Source organism: Acanthochromis polyacanthus, chromosome 16 (assembly GCF_021347895.1).
Source record: "Acanthochromis polyacanthus isolate Apoly-LR-REF ecotype Palm Island chromosome 16, KAUST_Apoly_ChrSc, whole genome shotgun sequence".
Lineage (NCBI taxonomy): Eukaryota > Metazoa > Chordata > Actinopteri > Pomacentridae > Acanthochromis > Acanthochromis polyacanthus.
Genome location: NC_067128.1, coordinates 25,424,535 through 25,446,125, shown reverse-complemented (window position 1 = coordinate 25,446,125; position 21,591 = coordinate 25,424,535). Strand labels below are relative to the sequence as shown.

The 21,591-nt window shown below is 39.7% G+C and overlaps 1 protein-coding gene across 1 annotated transcript in view; it reads right to left on the bottom strand.

Annotated features, from left to right (window-relative positions):
* map3k5 (mitogen-activated protein kinase kinase kinase 5) overlaps positions 1-21,591 on the bottom strand; it is a 112,627-nt gene that overhangs the window by 6,731 nt on the left and 84,305 nt on the right. Inside the window, exons 16-23 of the mRNA XM_022199817.2 lie at positions 21,148-21,275; positions 20,547-20,683; positions 17,783-17,888; positions 16,099-16,256; positions 6,777-6,954; positions 1,329-1,346; positions 587-764; positions 125-293 (exon numbers count right to left, since the gene is read on the bottom strand). Coding sequence (XP_022055509.2) covers positions 125-293; positions 587-764; positions 1,329-1,346; positions 6,777-6,954; positions 16,099-16,256; positions 17,783-17,888; positions 20,547-20,683; positions 21,148-21,275 — 1,072 coding nt within the window. The remainder of the gene's footprint in view (positions 1-124; positions 294-586; positions 765-1,328; positions 1,347-6,776; positions 6,955-16,098; positions 16,257-17,782; positions 17,889-20,546; positions 20,684-21,147; positions 21,276-21,591) is intronic.

Genomic DNA, 21,591 nt, shown 5'->3' with positions numbered 1-21,591 from the left:
TGCACATATCAGCTGAATTGTAGATATCTGTAATGAGAAGCTGATGACTAGTAAAAGTAGCGTCATTCATCCTGGAAAGACATTGTCCATCCCTTCCCTCCAAAAGGTTTCTTCCCTTACCAACCTGTGTGTGGGCCTCCATGAGGTTGGTCACCACCTTGTCCTGATCCTCGGTCAGGATGTGGTGGAGGGTGGCTCGCCTCTCGCTGTCCTTTCGAAGCATAAAGAAGCCCGAGTCCTTCTCATCAGGAGATGGAGGGGCACTGTGGTCCTCAAAGTTCTCCACTGGAATGCTGGGTAGAAAAAATTTAAGATACTTATTGAAATGACTGGTTTGTCTCTGTGTGTCATGTTTGGTTGTTTCTTGTTGTGTGAAGACTGGGTTAATCCACTAGTCAGGGTTAAAACAAATGTGACCTTCAGAAAGGCAACTGGCTTAGAAGTACAATCATAAGGTTATGAATGTAACGTAGTATCATTTCAATGTAAGACAAAGCAAGAAGAATCATTTTCAAAAAACTGCAGCTGTGACGTTCACTGTAGCATTCACTATGATGACACTGTGTTTATGTTTCAGTTGTTCTACCTGAGAAAGAGGGACCTCGGCCCCTTGACATCCCTCTCACTGTAGCACTTGACACTGGGCTTGAAGATAAAGGGGTTGGTGTTGAGGTCGTTGTCAGGGGAGACGGAGCCGTACTCGCTGCTGCTGCTGGTGTCCTCCACCACCACCGGCACAGGCAGGGAGATACTGCGGAGGTACTCTGAAACGCAAGATAAAACTGAGTCTGCCCACATACACACAAAAAATCTTATGCATTTCTTCATTGCAGAGAAATCTGAAGCTTTCTGTATCAATCAGGAAAATGAGTTGCTCTTCCATAACAAGGAGAGCTAAAACTTCAAGACAGTGAAATTAGCCAGAGTGCTGATGAAATTTTGGCTGCCTTTTCAGAAAGGAGAAAAAGAAAACTTGTATCTTGATTCAGCTGCCAAAAATGGTACTACTCCATTATTATGTTTAGGGAGAGGAGCTCTATCTGATATTTTGCAGGAAATTACAATTTTGTGTCATATTTCTGATTATAAAGACATTTAACCTTTTGAAAAGATGTCTTGCTGTGTACTGTCTATTTGGAGTTCTTGGAAAGGGCAAACTCGCATGAGGTACATAGCAACAAGTAGGAGAAAAATGCAAACTTTAGCCTAGATACTCTTCAGCAAAACAGGCAGACATTTCATGGAACTGACATCCAGTTCATAAAGTAGGCCCATTAGTGGTAAATAGGTCTGCAAAAGGAATAAGTGTAGAGAGAAAAATTGCTCACCTGACCCTGGTGACAGAGCTGCGGGGGAAAAACAAACAGTATGTAACAGCAGTTAAACAAGAACAAAGCAGAATGTGACTTACATCTAAGACTGGCAGAATAACATTTCCAAGAATGCAGGGAGGCACAAACCTTTAAGCTTTTTCTAGTCTTTAAAATGTGTGACACATGACTACATCACTGCTGTTAGGTGGAAACCTAACGAGAAGTGAGACTATTCTCAAATCCAGACAGTGAAGAAGGATGTGGTTACAATTTATTAAGAAAACAAAGAAAGAAAAAAAGCTGGCTGCATGAAGAAAAGATGATGAAAAAATTACAAGATTAGCTACTACATATGAATGTTTAGGATAAAAGAAACTCAGCTGCCCCTGTACCAGGCATATTATCATTTAAAGAAATCACCAAAATTGCAGCATTTATTAGAAATAGAACAAACTGTTAGATCTTTTACTTCTCAGATATTTTACTTCTTTTGTCCTCTGAGTACAGCTTGTAGTTCATCCCAGTTGAGCGAAAAAGACACTTAAATTTTGTCACCAGACTGCTGGTCACAGCTAAGTCTCTTACAGCTTCACAGTTGTGGGGAGGAGTACAGAAGTTTCAGCTTACTACAGAATATACAACACATAATTTTAGAATGGTTTCAAAATCGTCATAAACCAAACAAACATTGAGAAAGGTTTTGTTTCATACTGACCATCAACTCTTTGAACTCATCAACCTGCTGGACAGTTTGACAGGCATGCCATCTCTAGAAATAACTAAAATCTGATAAAAATTAACATTATCAATGGTGTGTACAGTCACATTGGAAAGATGATTTTTCAGATTTTGTAAAAGAAATAATACTTGTAGCCATGGTCATGGCATAGTGGTGAAGAAATTTATACAGCACTAAAAAAAAAAATCAGCTCACAATGAGTAAACATGTGACAGGAGTAAACAAAATGCCCTGAAACTGCCTGGGGTTGAGAGGGTTAAAAAGTCTTCATGATGCAGTCTGCTTTAAGCGCAAAACCTCAAAACGTTGTTTCATATGGGGTTGTATTTGGGACTATTTGTTTATTGGGTGCAGTTACATACAGACATGGAAGGTTTCCCATTTTCCTTTTTGTAAGCTATGGAGGTGTGGGCACCTGCCTGTGGACAGATCTAGACAGGCTGTTTCCCTCAGTATCCAGTATTTCTACTGATCTAAGATAACCAGTTTCATATTTACTTTACAAATAAGAGAGCGTGATCAACCTTCTCACCTAACTGAGGAACAAAGAATCTAAGTGTTCCCAAAGTGACAAACCATTCGCTTTGGGAAGCTCAACGTGGTCAATTATTGATACCAATCAAACAAGACTTCACTCTTTTGGACATGGTCAGCTCACTTTATATACAGCTTGCTTGTTAAAAGGAGAAGTTAAATATGAAAAAGGTAAAAGTAACTCTCAATTTGCAACGCAGCAAAAGAAGGGGCATGTGCCAAGCTTCCTGGCCCACATATGGATCAATCATTCAATTCTGTAACATCAGATGTGCCCCTCACAAGACCAACGGAGGGCCTGATCCCGCATGGTGGGCAGGATTCTTCGGGAAAGTCAGCGGTGGCGGCTGCGCAAGGTGTGTTTGGAGATGGGCTGCAACAGCTGCTGGTAATGAAGCAAGACCTGCGCCACTCTAGTGAGGCTCTGCTCGGTAAAGAACAAGGGCAGATTTTTGGATCTTACTGCAAAAAATTAGCCAAGAGCAACCAAGCTGGTGAGTCTGCTCAACTTGACACACACACTCATCCAGAGACTGATATCAAAAATCCCACTGATGGCGCACACATGCAAACTATGCAAACTATCGGTGCGCAAAAAAGGGGACAGACGTGACTCCTACAGTGCGTCCACTAGACTTTCACAAACTGTCAGAACTGTCGGTAAAGGCTGGAATGGACCTCGAAAACACGATAGGACACCACAGAGAGGAACATAAACTCTTGGATCTAAAAGACGGGGCTGTACCGGAGCGCTCTGCTGCAGCGAGTCAGGACGCAGGCTTGGGGAGGACTGTGTGCCACGCTGTGCAAAAACAAAAACAGTTGTTGTTTTTCAGACAGTAAATCATGCCAGAGTGCTCTGGGATTTAAGATCAAAACCTAGAGGCATTCTTGGTGGGCACTTAAATGTCCGAAGTTTAATACCAAAGAAAGATCAGATCCATTCTTTACTAACGGAATCAAATCTGGACTACCTCTGTGTGTCTGAAACTTGGCTGCACAAAAGCATACCTACACACATGATAGATGTCCCAGGTTATGTATGTTATAGGAAGGATAGACCTGTAGGGAGAGGAGGTGGAGTTTTAATCTTTATTAAGGACAGGTTTAAATGTAGGGAAATACAATTAAACACTGGTCTTGAATGTTTAGCTCTCAAGGTTGTTCTCTCACAGCAAATAAACTTTAATGTGGCTGTTCTGTATAACCCTCCATCATCTGGTGTTTCCTTTTATGATGAATTCCAAGCTTTGTTAAAGGGATTTGATAGTCATGTAGAAACTATACTTTATGGGGATTTCAACATTAACTGGTTAAATCAAAATAATAAGAATAGATTGAAACAAATAATGTCAAAGTTTAACTTAAAACAAATTATTAAGGGACCTACAAGGATCACGAGAAACACAAGCACTTTTATTGATTTGATATTAACCAATAAACCAGAGCGGATAACCAAAACATACAACTTAGTAACTGGATTGTCTGACCATAATATGATTCTCTCTGTGAGGAAGCTAACAAAAAGCCGTCTTCAGTATTTTGGAAATGATACTTCTGACTCAATGAAATTGATCATGCCCAAGTCTAAAACGGCACAATTTGAACAAGATCTTAAGAGTATTAGCTGGGATAAGATAATGAATTCAGGCAATGTGGACATGTGCTGTGAGTCGTTGACAGAAGATCTCACAGCACTTGTAGAAAAATACTCAAAAAATATTAAATGTAAACAAAAGAAGAACACCCCACCATGGCTGAACAGTGAAATATATAAATTAATGAAAAAACGAGATTTAGCATTAAAAACATCATTATCTTCTAAACTTAACACAGATCATCTTCTGTACAAAAGTTTGAGGAATAAGGTTGTCCTGGAATTACGCAAAGCAAAATCATCATATTACACTCGAATGATAGAAAATGCCAATGGTCACAGTGCTTTTATCTGGAAGCATTTAAACAGTTTAATCAACAGACCACATGGTCAAAAACAAATCAAAGAGCTGAGATCAAATGAAAAAGTCCTCACTGATAAAATCACTATGGCTCATGAATTTAATATGTATTTTATCAAATCAGTTGAAGAGTTAACACATAACTTTGGTTGTTTGACAGCAAACCCTATGGAACCTAGAGAACAATGCAACCTGTTTAACATCAAAGAGGTAAACGAAGCAAAAGTTTTAGAAATAATAAAAAAGTTGTCAAACTCTAAGGCAAAAGATATTTACAATTTGGATGCACAATTCATGAAAAAGAACAGCTCTATATTGGTTGGTCCCCTGACTCACATTATTAATTTGTCAGTCAGAGAAAATACGTTTCCAAATAACTGGAAAAAAGCTGTCATTACACCAATTTTAAAAATGGGTGACTGTGATTTGGTCAACAATTACCGCCCTATCTCTATTCTCCCTGTATTGTCAAAGGTACTTGAGAAAGTTGTGGCAGAGCAGGTTATAGAGTTTGTAGAAACCAATCAACTTCTTCATCCTAAACAGTTTGGTTGTAGACCAAAGTATTCAACCGAAACTGCAAATACTTGTTTTGTTGAAAACATAAAACAGTCTCTTGACTGTGGTAATGTTGTGGGGGCAGTGTTTGTTGACCTAAAAAAGGCATTTGACACTGTCAACCACAACATTCTAGTTTCCAAGCTTTCATCTTTTAAGTTTTCCAAAAACACAGTTGATTGGTTCAAGTCTTACCTCCTAAATAGAGAACAGTGTGTAAAAGTTGACGGACAAACATCACCCTTTTTTAAAAACACAATGGGAATTCCTCAAGGGTCAATTCTTGGCCCTTTGCTTTTTAGTCTTTTTATAAATGATATGCCCAAAATGTGTTCAGACAATGGCATCCAGCTTTATGCTGATGATGCAGTCATTTATGCTCCTGCTAAGTCACCTAGCAAGGCAGCAGAAATCTTGACTGACCATATGTATGGAGTCCAGCAGTGGCTGGAGCTCAATCATCTTGTTTTAAACTTAAATAAGACGGTGTCAATGTGCTTCTCCATAAGGAAACGGTGCCAACTTGAAAGATTTTGTGTGAAAATAAAGGCTCTAGAAATACAAGAAGTCAATGAATTCAAATTCTTGGGAGTCATTTTAGATCCACAGCTCAGATCTGATAAACATGTGAAGAAAATCGCCAAATTAGTAAAAAGTAATCTGAACTGTTTTAAATTAATAAGGCAGTACATACCAATTCAGGCAGCTCAGATATTTATGCACTCTATGATCTTTTCTCATTTCTCATACTGTATGACAGTTTGGGCCCAGGGTTCACCTTCAACAATCAAAAGTCTGTCATCCTTGTATAATAAAGCCCTTAAAGTAATGGACAAAAAAACCCATCCGTTGGCACCACTGCCACATTTTGAAAAAATACAATCTATTGAGCTTTGAAAGTTTCGTGCAGATTTCATTCCTTAAATTAGTTTTCAAATGTATTAATAATCTTGCCCCCGAACCCTTATCCAAATTTATTCAAAGACAGAACAGCAGCAGAGTAACAAGAAGCAAGGTGAATGGAAACTGTAGCATACAAAAATGTAAGTCAACATTTGGACAGTCAGCTTTCTCTTTTAGAGGCTCTAAACTCTGGAATTCATTACCAACCGATATCAAATTAATCACAGATTTAAAACCCTTCTCTGCAAAGGTCAAGTGCTGGCTAAAAGCAAATCAGAGCTGTAATCATTCTTAGTTTGCCATGTTTTTGTTTTTTTTAACTTATTTTGAACTGGTTTGTGTAATTATTTGTTTTTATGTGAACATGTATTTTATTGTTCTTTTGTAAACTTTTGTGTTATTTTATGATGTTATATATTTTGACTTTTATATTTAAAGGCCCATCTAGGGACAAGAGTTGGAAACTAGCATTTGCTATAAACTCTCTGTGCAGCACATCAGATTCATGCTAAGTAATGGAACTATGTTAAACTGCATCGTCCCTATCAAATAAATAAATTCAATTCAATTCAATTCACTTATTTACTGATATGTAATTATGCTCAACATTTTATTTGATACCAAGAAATTTTAACAGGGGGTTTATTTTTTGTTTTTAGAACCTCATGAAGACCATTTGCTACAAGATTAGCTATGACTTTGTATAGGCCACCTGGGATGAAATAAAACAGGAAAAATGACATCAGTATGTAACTTGTGAGCTGAACCTACCTGTGAAGCTGCTCTTGCTCTTCTTCTTGCGGCTGGTGACGGTGAGGAACTCATCTGTGAGCAGGTCGAAGGCGGTGGCCCGTCGGTCTGGGTCGGGCTCAAAGCAGCGTAGGATGAAGGCCTTGGCTTCCAGCGACATGGATTCTGGGATCTCTGGATGGATCTTAAACATACCCACCTGAGAACAAATGACACACAAACACTTCAGTCTGGTGTATATTTAAAACATATATATAAGTATATAAACAGTTAGGATAAAAAGCTGAGACCACACAGCGTCTCTGAAGTGTCCTTCTCTTTGGGTACATTATTTGATTATCTGTGCAAAGCACGTGTTTACACAGTGAGGTCTGACTAGGACACTGTCCTTCAGGCCTGGCTGTAGTTCAACCACAAGACTCTCGTGGCAATAAGAACACTGCAAATTCTTGTTGTTGATGTTGAGGAATGTTGACTTTAGATTAGCAGTGAGATGCCCCTCCCTTGAGACATTCCACAAGGATGAGTGAAGAGTATATGAGAACTGCTTTAAGGTTTAATGCTATTCCGAGTACAGACAACATGAGATCCTTTCACAGATAAAGCTGACTAGGATTTTACTTGCAGTTCTCTAAACTCTGTGATTTCTGTCCAAAAAGTACATTTCTTTATTATAATTTTTCTAATAGAAGGTATAAGTTACAGTAACATATGCCTGCTTGTTTGGATTCACAGCACTTAAAGTAATGTACATCATACGGAAAATTCCATGATTCACATCTTTGACAGGTTTGTATAATGCTTTTCAGACAGCCCTTAAATGTATTCATTGCTCTTAATGGGCTACACGTGGCTAAACAGCAATAATTCACTGGTGTGGAGCATTTTACATTTCCATTCAAAGCAAATACAGCGTGCAAACTTTGTGGGTAACGAGTTCAAACACACATACGCATGGAAATTTGAAGGAGCCTTTGCCAGTTTCTCATCCTGAGCTGCCCATGTTTGTTTGTGTTCAAACAAAGGTTCATGCAGACACACACACTATTTGGAGTTTCTACTGTGCTTGATCATGTTACAGCCCACAGGTGGTAACATAATGCAGGTGCATTATGGCTGATGGGTTGGTTTTGTTTTCGTAAAACAGTGAAATATTAAGTGGAGATTGGAGATAACTGAATGGCATCTTTCTAACAAATACCCTTTTTATAGAGCAATTAATAAAAAAATGCAGCAGATTTTGAAGGCTCAGAGTGGTGGAGAAAGCCTGGCACAATGCACTGTGTATGCAAGTGGTTTACATACACAGTAGGTTTCCATAAACAACCACGGGTCTGCCTGAAGGTTGGCAAGAGCTAAATACCAAAACAGAGGCTAAACCGTGTCTAGTGTTATCATGGAGGTCTAAAGGAGAATTTATAATGTTAATCCTCTGGACCCAAAGTGCTCTCTGGGTGTAGCTTGGAAAATCCAAACTGAATCTCCATGTAATCTCCTATCTCCATGTTAGGAGATACAGGAGAATCAGTTTGGCACTGGGCAAATTGAATCGTGTTTCCCTCCCGGGAAAGTTTGGTACGACCAATCATAGCACGGGAGGCGGGAGTTAATGCTGCGTCATCTTCAGCGCCTGGATTACCCATACAACTTTTACACATACGCACCGACTTGGTTTGGCTCCGATTTAAAGTTATTCCTAACACCGCTAATCGTTCGGAAGGAGTCTTCAAAAATAAAGTGTTGTACTTGAGAGTACCCCATGTATTCACAGATTTTTGTGACAAAAACGGCAGTAATCATTCACTGCGACGCTTTCTCGGCTGCATGCCATTGTTGTTTGGACTACATGGACTTCAAGGTCGATTTGTTTGTGCGTCACATCCGTGTTACACTGATTGGTTCTTTCTCGTTCAAGCTGCATTCGTTAGCCCCTCCTTTTTGAAATCGTCTCCTGTCATCACAATGCCAGACTGCCTTTATTTGTATTTATATTAATACATAAATAAAGTCAGTCTGGATTTTCCAGGCAAATCTGGGTGTTTTGCTCCAGGGACATTTTTACTAACTGTGGTGATATTTTTCACTGCAATATAAAGGTCTGCACCTCAATGAACAGCCCAACTGTTGTTAGAAGTAAAAAGAACTCAGAAATGTCTGTTGTAGAGTATGACTATATTATAATGCCATAAAATAATTTAAAAAAGGAATAAAAGTGAAGTTAGATTTGTCAGATTATTAATTTTTACAAAAAAATAAACAACCTGGAATCAACATGTGCAACATTTTTCTAAGTGCCCAGAGGTGTTCCTAACACAGAAAAAATGGTGGCACTACATTTTAAATTGTATTTCATACTTTGTGCTCTGTGTGAATACAGCAAGTGGGTCAGTTGAGAAAGTCCTTCAATTTTGTCATATGACTGTCAGTCATAGCTGAGTCAGTCATGGCTTCTTGGCAGTGCAAAGAAGTGCAGAAGTTTTTTTTTTTTTTAAGAATATGGTTTCTTTTTTGCAAATTTTAAAATTGGAAATAAAGAAATAAAGTCATTGGGGTAAAATATCATGATTTTAAGTGAAGAGTTGGTTAAGTTTCCAAATAGTACCAGAAGTCATGCAGGATTTGTTCTGGCCTTGAACTAATCCTTGAACTTTAATGAGTCTTCATATTTTCACAATTTCTGGCTCTAAAAAATATCTTTTTTCTGATTTTTGAAATATAGCATACCTTTCAAACCTACCAGTGGGTTTTAGAGGTCAGAGAGTTAACTAGGCTATAAAAAAATCCCTGACACAAATTGTGTGGTGTTAGAATAAGTCATGCTGTGTCATAATATACTGTTTTATTCCAAATAGTGACATACAGTGCCTTGCGAAAGTATTCGGCCCCCTTGAACTTTTCAACCCTTCGCCACATTTCAGGCTTCAAACATAAAGATATAAAATTTAAATTTTTTGTCAAGAATCAACAACAAGTGGGACACAATCGTGAAGTGGAATGAAATTTATTGGATATTTTATACTTTTTTAACAAATAAAAAACTGAAAAGTGGGGTGTGCGATATTATTCGGCCCCTTTACTTTCAGTGCAGCAAACTCACTCCAGAAGTTCAGTGAGGATCTCTGAATGATCCAATGTTGTCCTAAATGACTGATGATGATAAATAGAATCCACCTGTGTGTAATCAAGTCTCCGTATAAATGCACCTGCTCTGTGATAGTCTCAGGGTTCTGTTTAAAGTGCAGAGAGCATCATGAAGACCAAGGAACACACCAGGCAGGTCCGAGATGTTGTGGAGAAGTTTAAAGCCGGATTTGGATACAAAAAGATTTCCCAAGCTTTAAACATCTCAAGGAGCACTGTGCAAGCAATCATATTGAAATGGAAGGAGTATCAGACCACTGCAAATCTACCGAGACCCGGCCGTCCCTCTAAACTTTCACCTCGAACAAGGAGAAGACTGATCAGAGATGCAGCCAAGAGGCCAATGATCACTCTGGATGAACTGCAGAGATCTACAGCTGAGGTGGGAGAGTCTGTCCACAGGACAACAATCAGTCGTACACTGCACAAATCTGGCCTTTATGGAAGAGTGGCAAGAAGAAAGCCATTTCTCAAAGATATCCATAAAAAGTCTGGTTTGAAGTTTGCCACAAGCCACCTGGGAGACACACCAAACATGTGGAAGAAGGTGCTCTGGTCAGATGAAACTAAAATTGAACTTTTTGGCCACAATGCAAAACGATATGTTTGGCGTAAAAGCAACACAGCTCATCACCCTGAACACACCATCCCCACTGTCAAACATGGTGGTGGCAGCCTCATGGTTTGGGCCTGCTTTTCCTCAGCAGGGACAGGGAAGATGGTTAAAATTGATGGGAAGATGAATGGAGCCAAATACAGGAGCATTCTGGAAGAAAACCTGTTGGAGTCTGCAAAAGACCTGAGACTGGGACGGAGATTTATCTTCCAACAGGACAATGATCCAAAACATAAAGCCAAATCTACAATGGAATGGTTCACAAATAAACGTATCCAGGTGTTAGAATGGCCAAGTCAAAGTCCAGACCTGAATCCAATCGAGAATCTGTGGGCAGAGCTGAAGACTGCTGTTCACAAACGCTCTCCATCCAACCTCACTGAGCTCGAGCTGTTTTGCAAGGAAGAATGGGCAAGAATTTCAGTCTCTCGATGTGCAAAACTGATAGAGACATACCCCAAGCGACTTGCAGCTGTAATTGCAGAAAAAGGTGGCGCTACAAAATATTAATGCAAGGGGGCCGAATAATATTGCACGCCCCACTTTTCAGGTTTTTGTTTGTTAAAAAAGTTTAAAATATCCAATAAATTTCGTTCCACTTCACGATTGTGTCCCACTTGTTGTTGATTCTTGACAAAAAATTAAAATTTTATATCTTTGTGTTTGAAGCCTGAAATGTGGCGAAAGGTTGAAAAGTTCAAGGGGGCCGAATACTTTCACAAGGCACTGTATTTATCTGCAGTCTCACCTCTCTCCTTTCAAATTACATAAAATGTAACTTGATTACAGATTTATTTCACTAGAACAGATTTAGGCAGGATCTCTACCAACAAACAACCACTTGTTTCTAAGTTAGATTTTTATTTTAAGTGATGACAGTTGAGCTGTCTCCATTCACCAACAAATGATGTCCACAGTTCTTTTGTTAAAAAATATTTTCAGTGGAATGGTTTTTGTGAAGCATGAATAGAATAGCTAGCAGATGTCTATAAAATTTAATAAAAAGAAAAACATATGGTGACAATTACAAAATATAAATAGTAATTTATATTAAATATAAATAGTAATAAATAGTAATAGTAAATAGTAATAAATAGTAATTTTAAGTAATAACTTAACTCAGTGGGTAGAGTGGCCGTCTTGTAACTAGAAGGTTGCCAGTTCAATCCTCGGCCTGTCGAGCTCATGTCGAGGTGTCCCTGAGCAAGACACCTAACCCCTAATTGCTCCTGTCGTGGTTAGCACCTTGCATGGCAGCTCCCGCCATCAGTGTGTGAATGTGTGTGTGACTGGGTAAATGTGACATATCATGTAAAGCGCTTTGGATAAAAGCGCTATATAAATACAACCATTTACCATTTTTAAAACTTATAGCTTAACTTTGATCAATTCTAAATTTATGGATCGGAACCCAGAAACCTGTTGGTGGATTTGAAAGGTATAAAAGGCATTCAGAGTCAGAAACTGTGAACACACAAAAATTTGTCTGGTTTTCAACCATCTGGAGGTCTGTGAATAAATCATGTATAATACATGGTTACATCAGGAAAAATAGCCAAAACAGGTTTAAAATAGTGATTATCCATTGAAATCACTTTCACATTATGCTTTATTCACTTCAAAATTTAACAAAAATAAACCAGATCCTGTTAAATAATGAAAAATTCTGTGCTCCTCAGCTGAGACTGACTCAGCTGCAACCAACAGGCACATGACAAAAATTCTGGAAGTATTTGAGGAAACTGCAGGCTGTTTCCACATAACAAAGAAGAGACAACCAGAGACTGGCAGGAAAATAAAACATATTTGAGCAAAAGAAAACATGCAGTATGACTCAAAAATGGCAAATACGTTTTTTGAATATAGACTGATCAGGCATAACATTATGACTGCCTAACATTGTGTTGGTCCCCCTTTTCTGCCAAATCGGCCCCGACCCATCGAGGCATGGACTCCACTCGACCCGTGAAAGTGTGCTGTGGCATCTGGCAACAAGATGTTAGCACCAGATTCTTTAAGTCCTGTAAGTTGCAAAGTGGGGCCTCCATGAATCGGACTTGTTTGTCCAACACATCCCACAGATGCTTGATTGGATTGATATTTGAGGAATTTGGAAGCCAAGTCAACACCTCAAACTTGTTGCTGTGCTCCTCAAACCATTCCTGAACCTTTTTTGCTTTGTGGAACTGCACATTATCCTGCTGAAAGAGGCCACAGCCATCAGGGAATACTGCTTTCCTTAAAGGGTGCGCATGGTCTGCAACAATGCTTAGGTAGGTGGTATGTGTCAAAGTAACATCCACATGGATAGCAGGACCAAAGGTTTCCCAGCAGAACATTGCCCTGCCACCTTGCCTTTCTCCCATAATGCATCCTGGTGCCATGTGTTCTTCAGAAAAGTGACGCACACGCACCTGGCCATCTACGTGATGTAAAAGAAAAACATGCTTCATCAGACCAGGACACCTTCTTCCGTTGCTCTGTGGTCCAGTTCTGTTGTTTACGTGTCCATTGTTAGCGTTTTCAGTGGTGCACAAGAGTCAGAATGGGCACCTGGACTAGTCTGTGTCTATGCAGCCCCATACACACGTGGACAAAATTGTTGGTACCCCTCAGTTAAAGAAGGAAAAACCCACAATTCTCACTGAAATCACTTGAAACTCACAAAAGTAACAATAAATAAAAATTTATTGAAAATTAAATAATCAAAAACAGCCATTACTTTTGAATTGTTGATTAACATAATTATTTAAAAAAACAAACTAATGAAACAGGCCTGGACAAAAATGATGGTACCTCTATAAAAGATTGAAAACTATTTGACCAGAGTGACATGATTAACTCAGGTGTGTCATTTAATTGACATCACAGGTGTTTCCAAACTCATAATCAGTCAGTCTGCCTATTTAAAGGGAGACAAGTAGTCACCCTGCTGTTTGGTGAAAAGGTGTGTACCACACTGAACATGGACAACAGAAAGCGAAGGAGAGAATTGTCCCAGGACATCCGAAAAAAAATGATAGACAAACATCTTAAAGGTAAAGGCTATAAGACCATCTCTAAACAGCTTGAAGTTCCTGTGACAACAGTGGCTCATATTATTCAGAAGTTCAAGACCCACGGGACAGTAGCCAACCTCCCTGGACGTGGCCGCAAGAGGAAAATTGATGACAAATTGAAGAGACGGATCGTTGGAATTGTATCCAAAGAGCCCAGAGCAACCTCCAAAGAAATTAAAGGTGAACTCCAAGGCCAAGGTACATCAGTGTCAGATCGCACCATTCGTCGTTGTTTGAGCCAAAGTGGACTTCATGGGAGACGACCAAGGAGGACGCCACTGCTGAAAAAAACTCATAAAAAAGCGAGACTGGAATTTGCAAAAATGCATGTTGACAAGCCACAAAGCTTCTGGGAGAATGTCCTTTGGACAGATGAGACCAAACTGGAGCTTTTTGGTAAGGCACATCAACTCTATGTTCATAGACTCAAAAACCAAGCATACGAAGAAAAGAACACTGTCCCTACGGTGAAACATGGAGGAGGCTCAGTAATCTTTTGGGGCTGCTTTGCTGCATCTGGCACAGGGTGTCTTGAAAGTGTGCAAGGTACGATGAAATCTGAAGACTATCAAGGCATTCTGGAGAGAAATGTGCTGCCTAGTGTCAGAAAGCTTGGTCTCAGTCGCAGGTCATGGGTCTTCCAACAGGACAACGATCCAAAACACACAGCCAAAAACACCCAAGAATGGCTGAGAGAAAAGCGTTGGACTATTCTAAAGTGGCCTTCTATGAGCCCAGATCTGAATCCCATTGAACATATGTGGAAGGAGCTGAAACATGCCATTTGGAGAAGACACCCATCAAACCTGAGACAACTGGAGCTGTTTGCTCATGAGGAGTGGGCCAAAATACCTGTTGACAGCTGCAGAACGCTCATTGACAAATACAGAAATCGTTTAATTGCAGTGATTGCCTCAAAAGGTTGTGCAACAAAATATTAAGTTATGGGTACCATCATTTTTGTCCAGCCCTATTTCATTAGTTTGTTTTTTAAATAATTATGTTAATCAACAATTCAAAAGTGATGGCTGATTTTGATTATTTAATTTTCAATACATTTTTATTTATTGTTACTTTTGTGAGTTTCAAGTGATTTCAGTGAGAATTGTGGGTTTTTCCTTCTTTAACTGAGGGGTACCAACAATTTTGTCCACGTGTGTATGCAACATGTGATGTACTGTGTATTTTGACAACTTTCGATCAGAATCACGATTAACTTTTTCAGCAATCTGAGCAACAGTAACTTGTCTGTTGGATCAGACCACACAGGCCAGTCTTCGCTTCCCACGTGCATGAATGAGCTCTGGCCGCCCATGGCCCTGTCACTGGTTCACTACTGTTCCTTCCTTGGACCACTTTTGACAGATACTGACTGCTGCAGACTGGGAACACCCCACAAGAGCTGCAGTTTTGGACATGCTCCGACCCAGTCGTCTAGGCATCACAATCTGGCCCTTGTCAGACTGGCTCAAATCTTTACACTTGACCTTTTTTCCTGCTTCCACCACTTAAACTTTGAGGACAAAATGTTCACTTGCTGCCTAATATATCCAACCCACGAACAGGTGTCATGATTAAGAGATAATCAGTGTTATTCACTTCACCTGTCAGTGGTCATAATGTTATGCCTGATCGGTGTATATTCAACATGATGAAATACATTTTTAGAGTGAATGTGCAGAGTAGTATAAAAGATGGCAAGTTTGTAGAGGGTGTAAAAATGTAAAGAGACCTTGTCAAGGTCCTGTTTTAAATTTTTGTAAAAAAAAAAAAATTTACAAGAAAATATTTTAATGATTTATTTCATTATATCTGTGTTATATAGTACAAAAGACATTTCTGAGTTCTCTCTACTTCAAGCAATGGTTGTGCTGTTTCCAAAGACGTGCGGTATTGCAGTGAAAAATGAGCACAGAGTGAGGAAAAATTTGAGTGCAGCAAAAAGGGCCAGAAACTATTTGTCGTTGAGAGTAATGCATGCTTTTGCAATCTATGGATGGATGGATTTTAGCTTTAAGAAGACTTTTTCCTTTCAACAGTTTGCCAAGTTTTTGCAGGATCATTGTCAGCCAACTTTATATCAGCTGTTTAACTTTCTCTGCTTATGCAGTGAAGTAACATTTAATCTGTCTCCAAACTTGTACTAGAACTTAAGCATTTAATTTTTTACTGATGGTTTGCAGAACAGGATAGACAAGGTAATCTGGCTTTTGGAACAAATGCATAAATCTGATATGATTGTAACAGGGAGGTGATGGCAAACTCTTAAGCACAGCCATAAAACATAATATGATACATATCACATACTCAGCTATTCATACTTTTTCCTGTCATCTGTCTCAAGGGTGCAATTATCAGCTCTCAAGGATATAAACTGACGACAGATTCAGTTTTATCGACATCGCAGAGCTGCAGCTGTTCATTGCTATTTTTAAGATGTCACTATAAAAACAGCTGTTCATCAGCTCACTGCAATCTGCTTTCACATAGAGGGATGCTGGAATAACTTACTGCCAAAGTGTCTCACCTTAAACATGGCAGCTTGTGGTTCTCCAAGTTCATAGAAAGGTGGTTTACCAGTGGCCATCTCGATAATGGTGCAACCCAGGGACCAGATGTCTGCTGGTTTGCCGTATCCCCGAGGACCTTTGTCTATAATCTCAGGTGCCATGTATTGCAATGTGCCTGAAAAACAAAACATAAAAAAACATCAAAAACAGTGGCACATAACTCCTGTAAAACAACAATTGGTCATTTTTATTCTTAGGGTTAAACAAAGAAAATAAAATGTGTTCATTAGTGAGTTAGCCTGTCTGTCTCCCCTGTTTCCTGTCTTTATGCAAAGCTAAGCTAACTAGCTTTAGCTTCATATTTATCCTTTCAACTTGAAAATATTTGTAGTTTTCACTAACTCTTGATACATTTTAAACGGTATTTTCTTCTTGATCAAGTGAGAGTTAAAGAACCAATTGACAAACACAGAACCTAAACCAAATCAACCTAGCTTACTACTCACCCTTAACCAACCAACCAACTAACCAACCAATCCAAACCAACGAAAATAACTGACCAACCAAGTAAACAAATAAATAAAATATTGACTGTCACTGTCAGAAATTTGCAACGATGGCACACTCTTACTAATGTTAATTGCATGTAGTTTATACACTGTCAACTCTGCCTTTGGTTGCAGACAAAATAGGTGCATTTTTGTTTTACATTCTTTCTTACTGCTTCATGCATAACACTAATGATGAAATCAGTGTCACAGATAATCTATCCTGTTAGTGACAAATGCATTACAGTAAGCCAGAAAATGACTAGGACAACATTCACCGCATCGGAGTTTCTGCAGCATAACTTTCAAACACCAAGGTACAAAGTGTTACATAGTGTACATTAGGTAAAATTAGCGTCAGCAGCCTGTGAAAAAACTGATGTGAATGTCAAAAATACCTTGCCTTAGGCATAATTATAAGTTACCTCAGCCTTAAGGTGATGACACAATTCCTACAAATGGCCAATCAGGTTAGAAAAGCATTAACAGGGCTTATGCCCTTGTGGGAGCAACAGCAAAGAGTCTCAGTGTTGTCAGCTAATCACTGCTCAGTCGAAAGAAATTTTTTTAGGTCCCTACTGAAAGGATTCTTTTGTTCTAATAATAACCTGCTGGCTACTTATTGCTACTTTTACAAGCTTGTGTGCTGAGCTAAAAACAGGCAGGGACACATTTATATCAGATAGGGGCTATTAAAAGGAGTAGCCCAGTTTCCTGAAAGACTCCACCATTCAGGGTAAGTCCTTGTCTGCTCCAATCAGCAGGCAGATGGACTAATTCAGGAGGTCAAAATGGACTGCAATTGGTGGCTGTGGAGCTGACATCACAAGGCAACAAACCTGCCGGGTTTGACAGCAGACTCATGCCAAACCCAACGCCTCTGAACACCAACAGTCAGCTACTGTCAGTGCTATCACTTGCTGGCCAAGACGCTGAGGCTGGATTACTGCTCTGAAATGGTAACAGCCAAAGACAGTAGATTCTGTATGGGGTTACCTTGATGTTCAGTTTTATTTATAGCAATGACTAAGCAAAGTTTAGCCTCAAAAGGTTTACTCAGGTGAGTGTTAGAACTCAACAGACATCTTAAGCCTGCTTGTGTTTGTTTGTATGAACAGGAGGGAATAATCTCGATGGGGGGGTCAGAACGTACCTGTGAAAGTCTCAGTGCACGGGTTGATCCCAGCTAACCTTTTAGATGTGCCAAAATCTGATATCTTCAGGACGCCACTGTAGGTGTTGATGAGGACATTGTCACCCTGTGGATTGAAAAGACATCTGTGAGAACAGATACACCCATTCTGCTGCTGAAATTCCAAGACCATGATGGTACTGAGATAACGTGTGGTGCTTGCAAATCCTTGAAAGTGACAAACAGCAGGTTACAACATCATGCGGGGGAGGAGGAGCTCCCAGCCAAAACAAAGTGATTACCATTGCTAATGATGCTTATATGACCAAGTTGTTAAATCGGGCGGACGTAAGGGGAAGTGGCTGCTGACCCTAACGAGTGTCAGTGATAGGAATATTATCAGTGCTGGCTGGTCATAACAGAGATAAAACAGGAAGAGTATCTTACTTAAGAGAAAGGGATTACTGCTGTAACCAATGGACTTTCAAGAAAACACTACATGCCGTGACCAGCTGTGGTGCTTTTTGAATGCAAGCACACACACACACACACACAAAAAAATCAATTTTACTGTGCACAGAGAGTCACAGGAAATACATTTTTATAGTACAAACAAGCAGTGAAGTCGAGTCTTTAAAACTGAAATTCTGCGATCCTTGAGATATTTTACTGTAAAACTTGTTCTGGCTGCAAAATGCAAAAGTGCAAAATAATATCCCATACTTTATTTCTTACTCTGTGTTTGTGCGTCTATGTTGGATGTGGATGCAGGGTTTATCAGACTTTGGGAAGGTGGGTATATTCTTAAACGTACTTGTTTTTTGATATCTATATAATCTCTTGTATTTGCTCATTTGTTCATGTTTTGAGTGGTGTTTTAGATAAAGACATCAGCTGACAGTTTTGGCAAATATATCTTAAAACAATAGTCTTGTGTCTATATGTGCATTTAACAACAATTGTAGTGCAAAGTTTACTCTTTATGTTACAATGCCTTTACCAAGCTCAGCATGGAGTATCTGTTCAGAGAAATACCAGGAGGGAATTCTGAGCTAAAAGGAATGAAGCTTTCAAAGATACCCAATTGATCTGGAGACTCATTTCATCTTTAGGTGTGGGTTTTGTTTTTGTTTTGCACAGAACAAGGAATGTGTAGTTTGTTCACCATCACTTTTACTGAACAAATGTAACATTTTAATAAATTCTTTTTAACACAGCGGAATAAGTATTTGTTATTCTAACACACACCATCTCTACAACAGAATGGATATCATCAAACAACCAATTCCAACTATTTTGAAAACACTGGTGAGATGGAGAGGGGGAGTCATAAACCAGAAATCACAAGTCACTTAGGTGTTTTTTTCATCACATAGTGCCACACCTGTGATGCACAGAGTTAATGAGGCTGTTGATGCTGCTTGTGGAATGCTTTCTCACTTATCCCGAAAGGCTCGATGAAGTTGGCAATGTTGATCATGCTTGTCCGACATCCAGAGCATTATGTGGTAGATTGTCTGCAGCATCACGCTGTCTGAAACAATTTCTTAGACACCAAATGGTGAGTTGTGGACATCCAAATGTCTGGTTGTAGCCCTAATTAATTAATAATATCCAGAATGTCCATAGCTCGTTCTCATCTTTTGCTTGTCAGCTGTGGTATTGTGTCATTTGAATAAAGCTGTATTTTAGGGTGGCTTTTCATACTTACAAGTCAAAGAAGTCTCTGTATACTGGTCACAGTATGTGATTATTGTCAATTAAAGTCACACCTGACTAGGGCTGAGTACCGAACTTTGGTTCTTTAATGGCACCAACCGAAACGTTTCGGTAGTAATAAGCCTGGTCTTTTGATTCCATGTTCCGGTACTTATCACGTGATTATGATAAAGTAAACCTGTGATTGGCTGTAACATTACACGTGATTGCGGCAAGCCGGAAAAAAACATGCTGTGGCGCGCCCCCCCATTCACAGACAGGTTTCACGTTAGGTACATTGACTTTACTGCAGTTGTGTAGTGTGTCGTCGAAGTGGGAAAAGATGCCTCTGAGGTCTAAAACGTGGCTCTACTTTTGTAAAATGGACGCCAATAGTGCACGGTGCAGCATATGCCAAAGCGGGTGGAAAACACCATCTAAGGCTAAATACCGATACGAGACCGATAGTCGACAAGTACCTTAAGGGAAAGTTGAAAAGAACTTTGAAGAGAGAGTTCAAGAGGGCGTGAAACCGTTAAGAGGTAAACGGGTGGGGGCCGCGCAGTCCGCCCGGGGGATTCAACTCGGCGGGCCAGGGGCAGTCGCTCGGGGCTTGAGGATCCCCTCGCGGGACCTCTCCCCAGGTGCGGGCCGTTCCCCGCCGGGCACATTTCCTCCGCGGCGGTACGCCGCGACCGGCTCCGGGTCGTCCAGGAAGGGTCCGGGGGCGAACGTGGCTCAGTATGTACTGAACTGTCAGTGATCCAATATTTTCTGTCTTTGTTCAGTCACTGGAGCTCTTAAATTTCTTGCTTACTATTTGGGTCATTTCTTTACAAAACCAAAATGTAAATGTTAAGTGCAAATCTTTTTATGAATATGGCAATGTAGTGCAATTAAAAGAAGCTGTTAAAGCAACTATTGTCATACAATAGGATACAAAGCAATTAATGTAAATACTGAGATTGCTTAAGTTTAGTTAGTCATTTCCTTCAATTTTTATATAATATGTTTCTGAAAAGGAGTGTGCAAAAAAAGCTGATGATCCTACAGAATGGTAATAGTGCAATGACTTGTGTTCAGTCACCTTGATGTCTCTGTGTGCTATCTGGTTGTCATGGAGGTATTTGAGCCCCTCTAGGATCTGTCGTGTGTAGAAGCCAATGGTGGGCTCGTTGTTTTTCAGTGGGCCCCACTTGGACCTCAGCAGAGCGGACAGACTCCCTGGACACAATGGGACAAAGTACAACAACAGTTATTATATTGACTCTGACCTGAGATTAGCAGCACAGGACTGATTAGTCTGCACACTTAGAGTGTCATGCAGCATGTACAGGTATTCAGCTGATTCACTACCTTCAGATCATCGACAAAATCCATTTCCTTCCATGCAATTTACTAATCCCTCAAAATATGACTGTATATTTATGTTTTAGAGCTTTTGCTCATGGTTTGCCCTTTCCAGACCCGCAAAAACTATCCCAAACAATTTAAGTCAAATGGTGAAAGATTATTAACTTAGTAACAGTAACAGGTGGCTGCACAACTGAGTTAAGACGTCATAGATGTTTGAGATTTGGAATATGCAGCACAAGCTGTTTGATGTGCATCCTGTCATCCAATATTTCAATTAATTTTGTGCTCTCAGTAATTTTGTAAAGACAACCCAGTGACAGCAGGTGTCTTACCTCCAGGCACCTGCTCCATGAAGATCTTGATGAAGCCGTTCTCACTGATGGATCCCACGTATTGGACAATGTTCTTGTGCTTTAAGTGCTTGTGAAGGGCGATCTCTTCATGGAGCGGCTGAGAGTATCTGCATTCAAAGGATGACACATCAAAATGCTGAAAAACACTTTCATCCCCAGAAAACAGGTCAGACACTGTATGTAGATGAAGTTGGACAGGGACCAGTGCTAGACATCATACCAGTATTTTCTCTGTTTCTCTGCAATTTTTTCACAGTTCCTTATCTCACTTTTGCTAGATTTCTGAAGGTGCACAACTTATTTTTTTCTGTTAAATGACTCATTTGTATAAAGAGAAGTTCTGAAAACTTTTTTTAAAATATGAATTGGTTGGCTTTCACTGTGTCTGTGTGGGTTTTCCAGATGCTCCAGGTGCCTCTCACA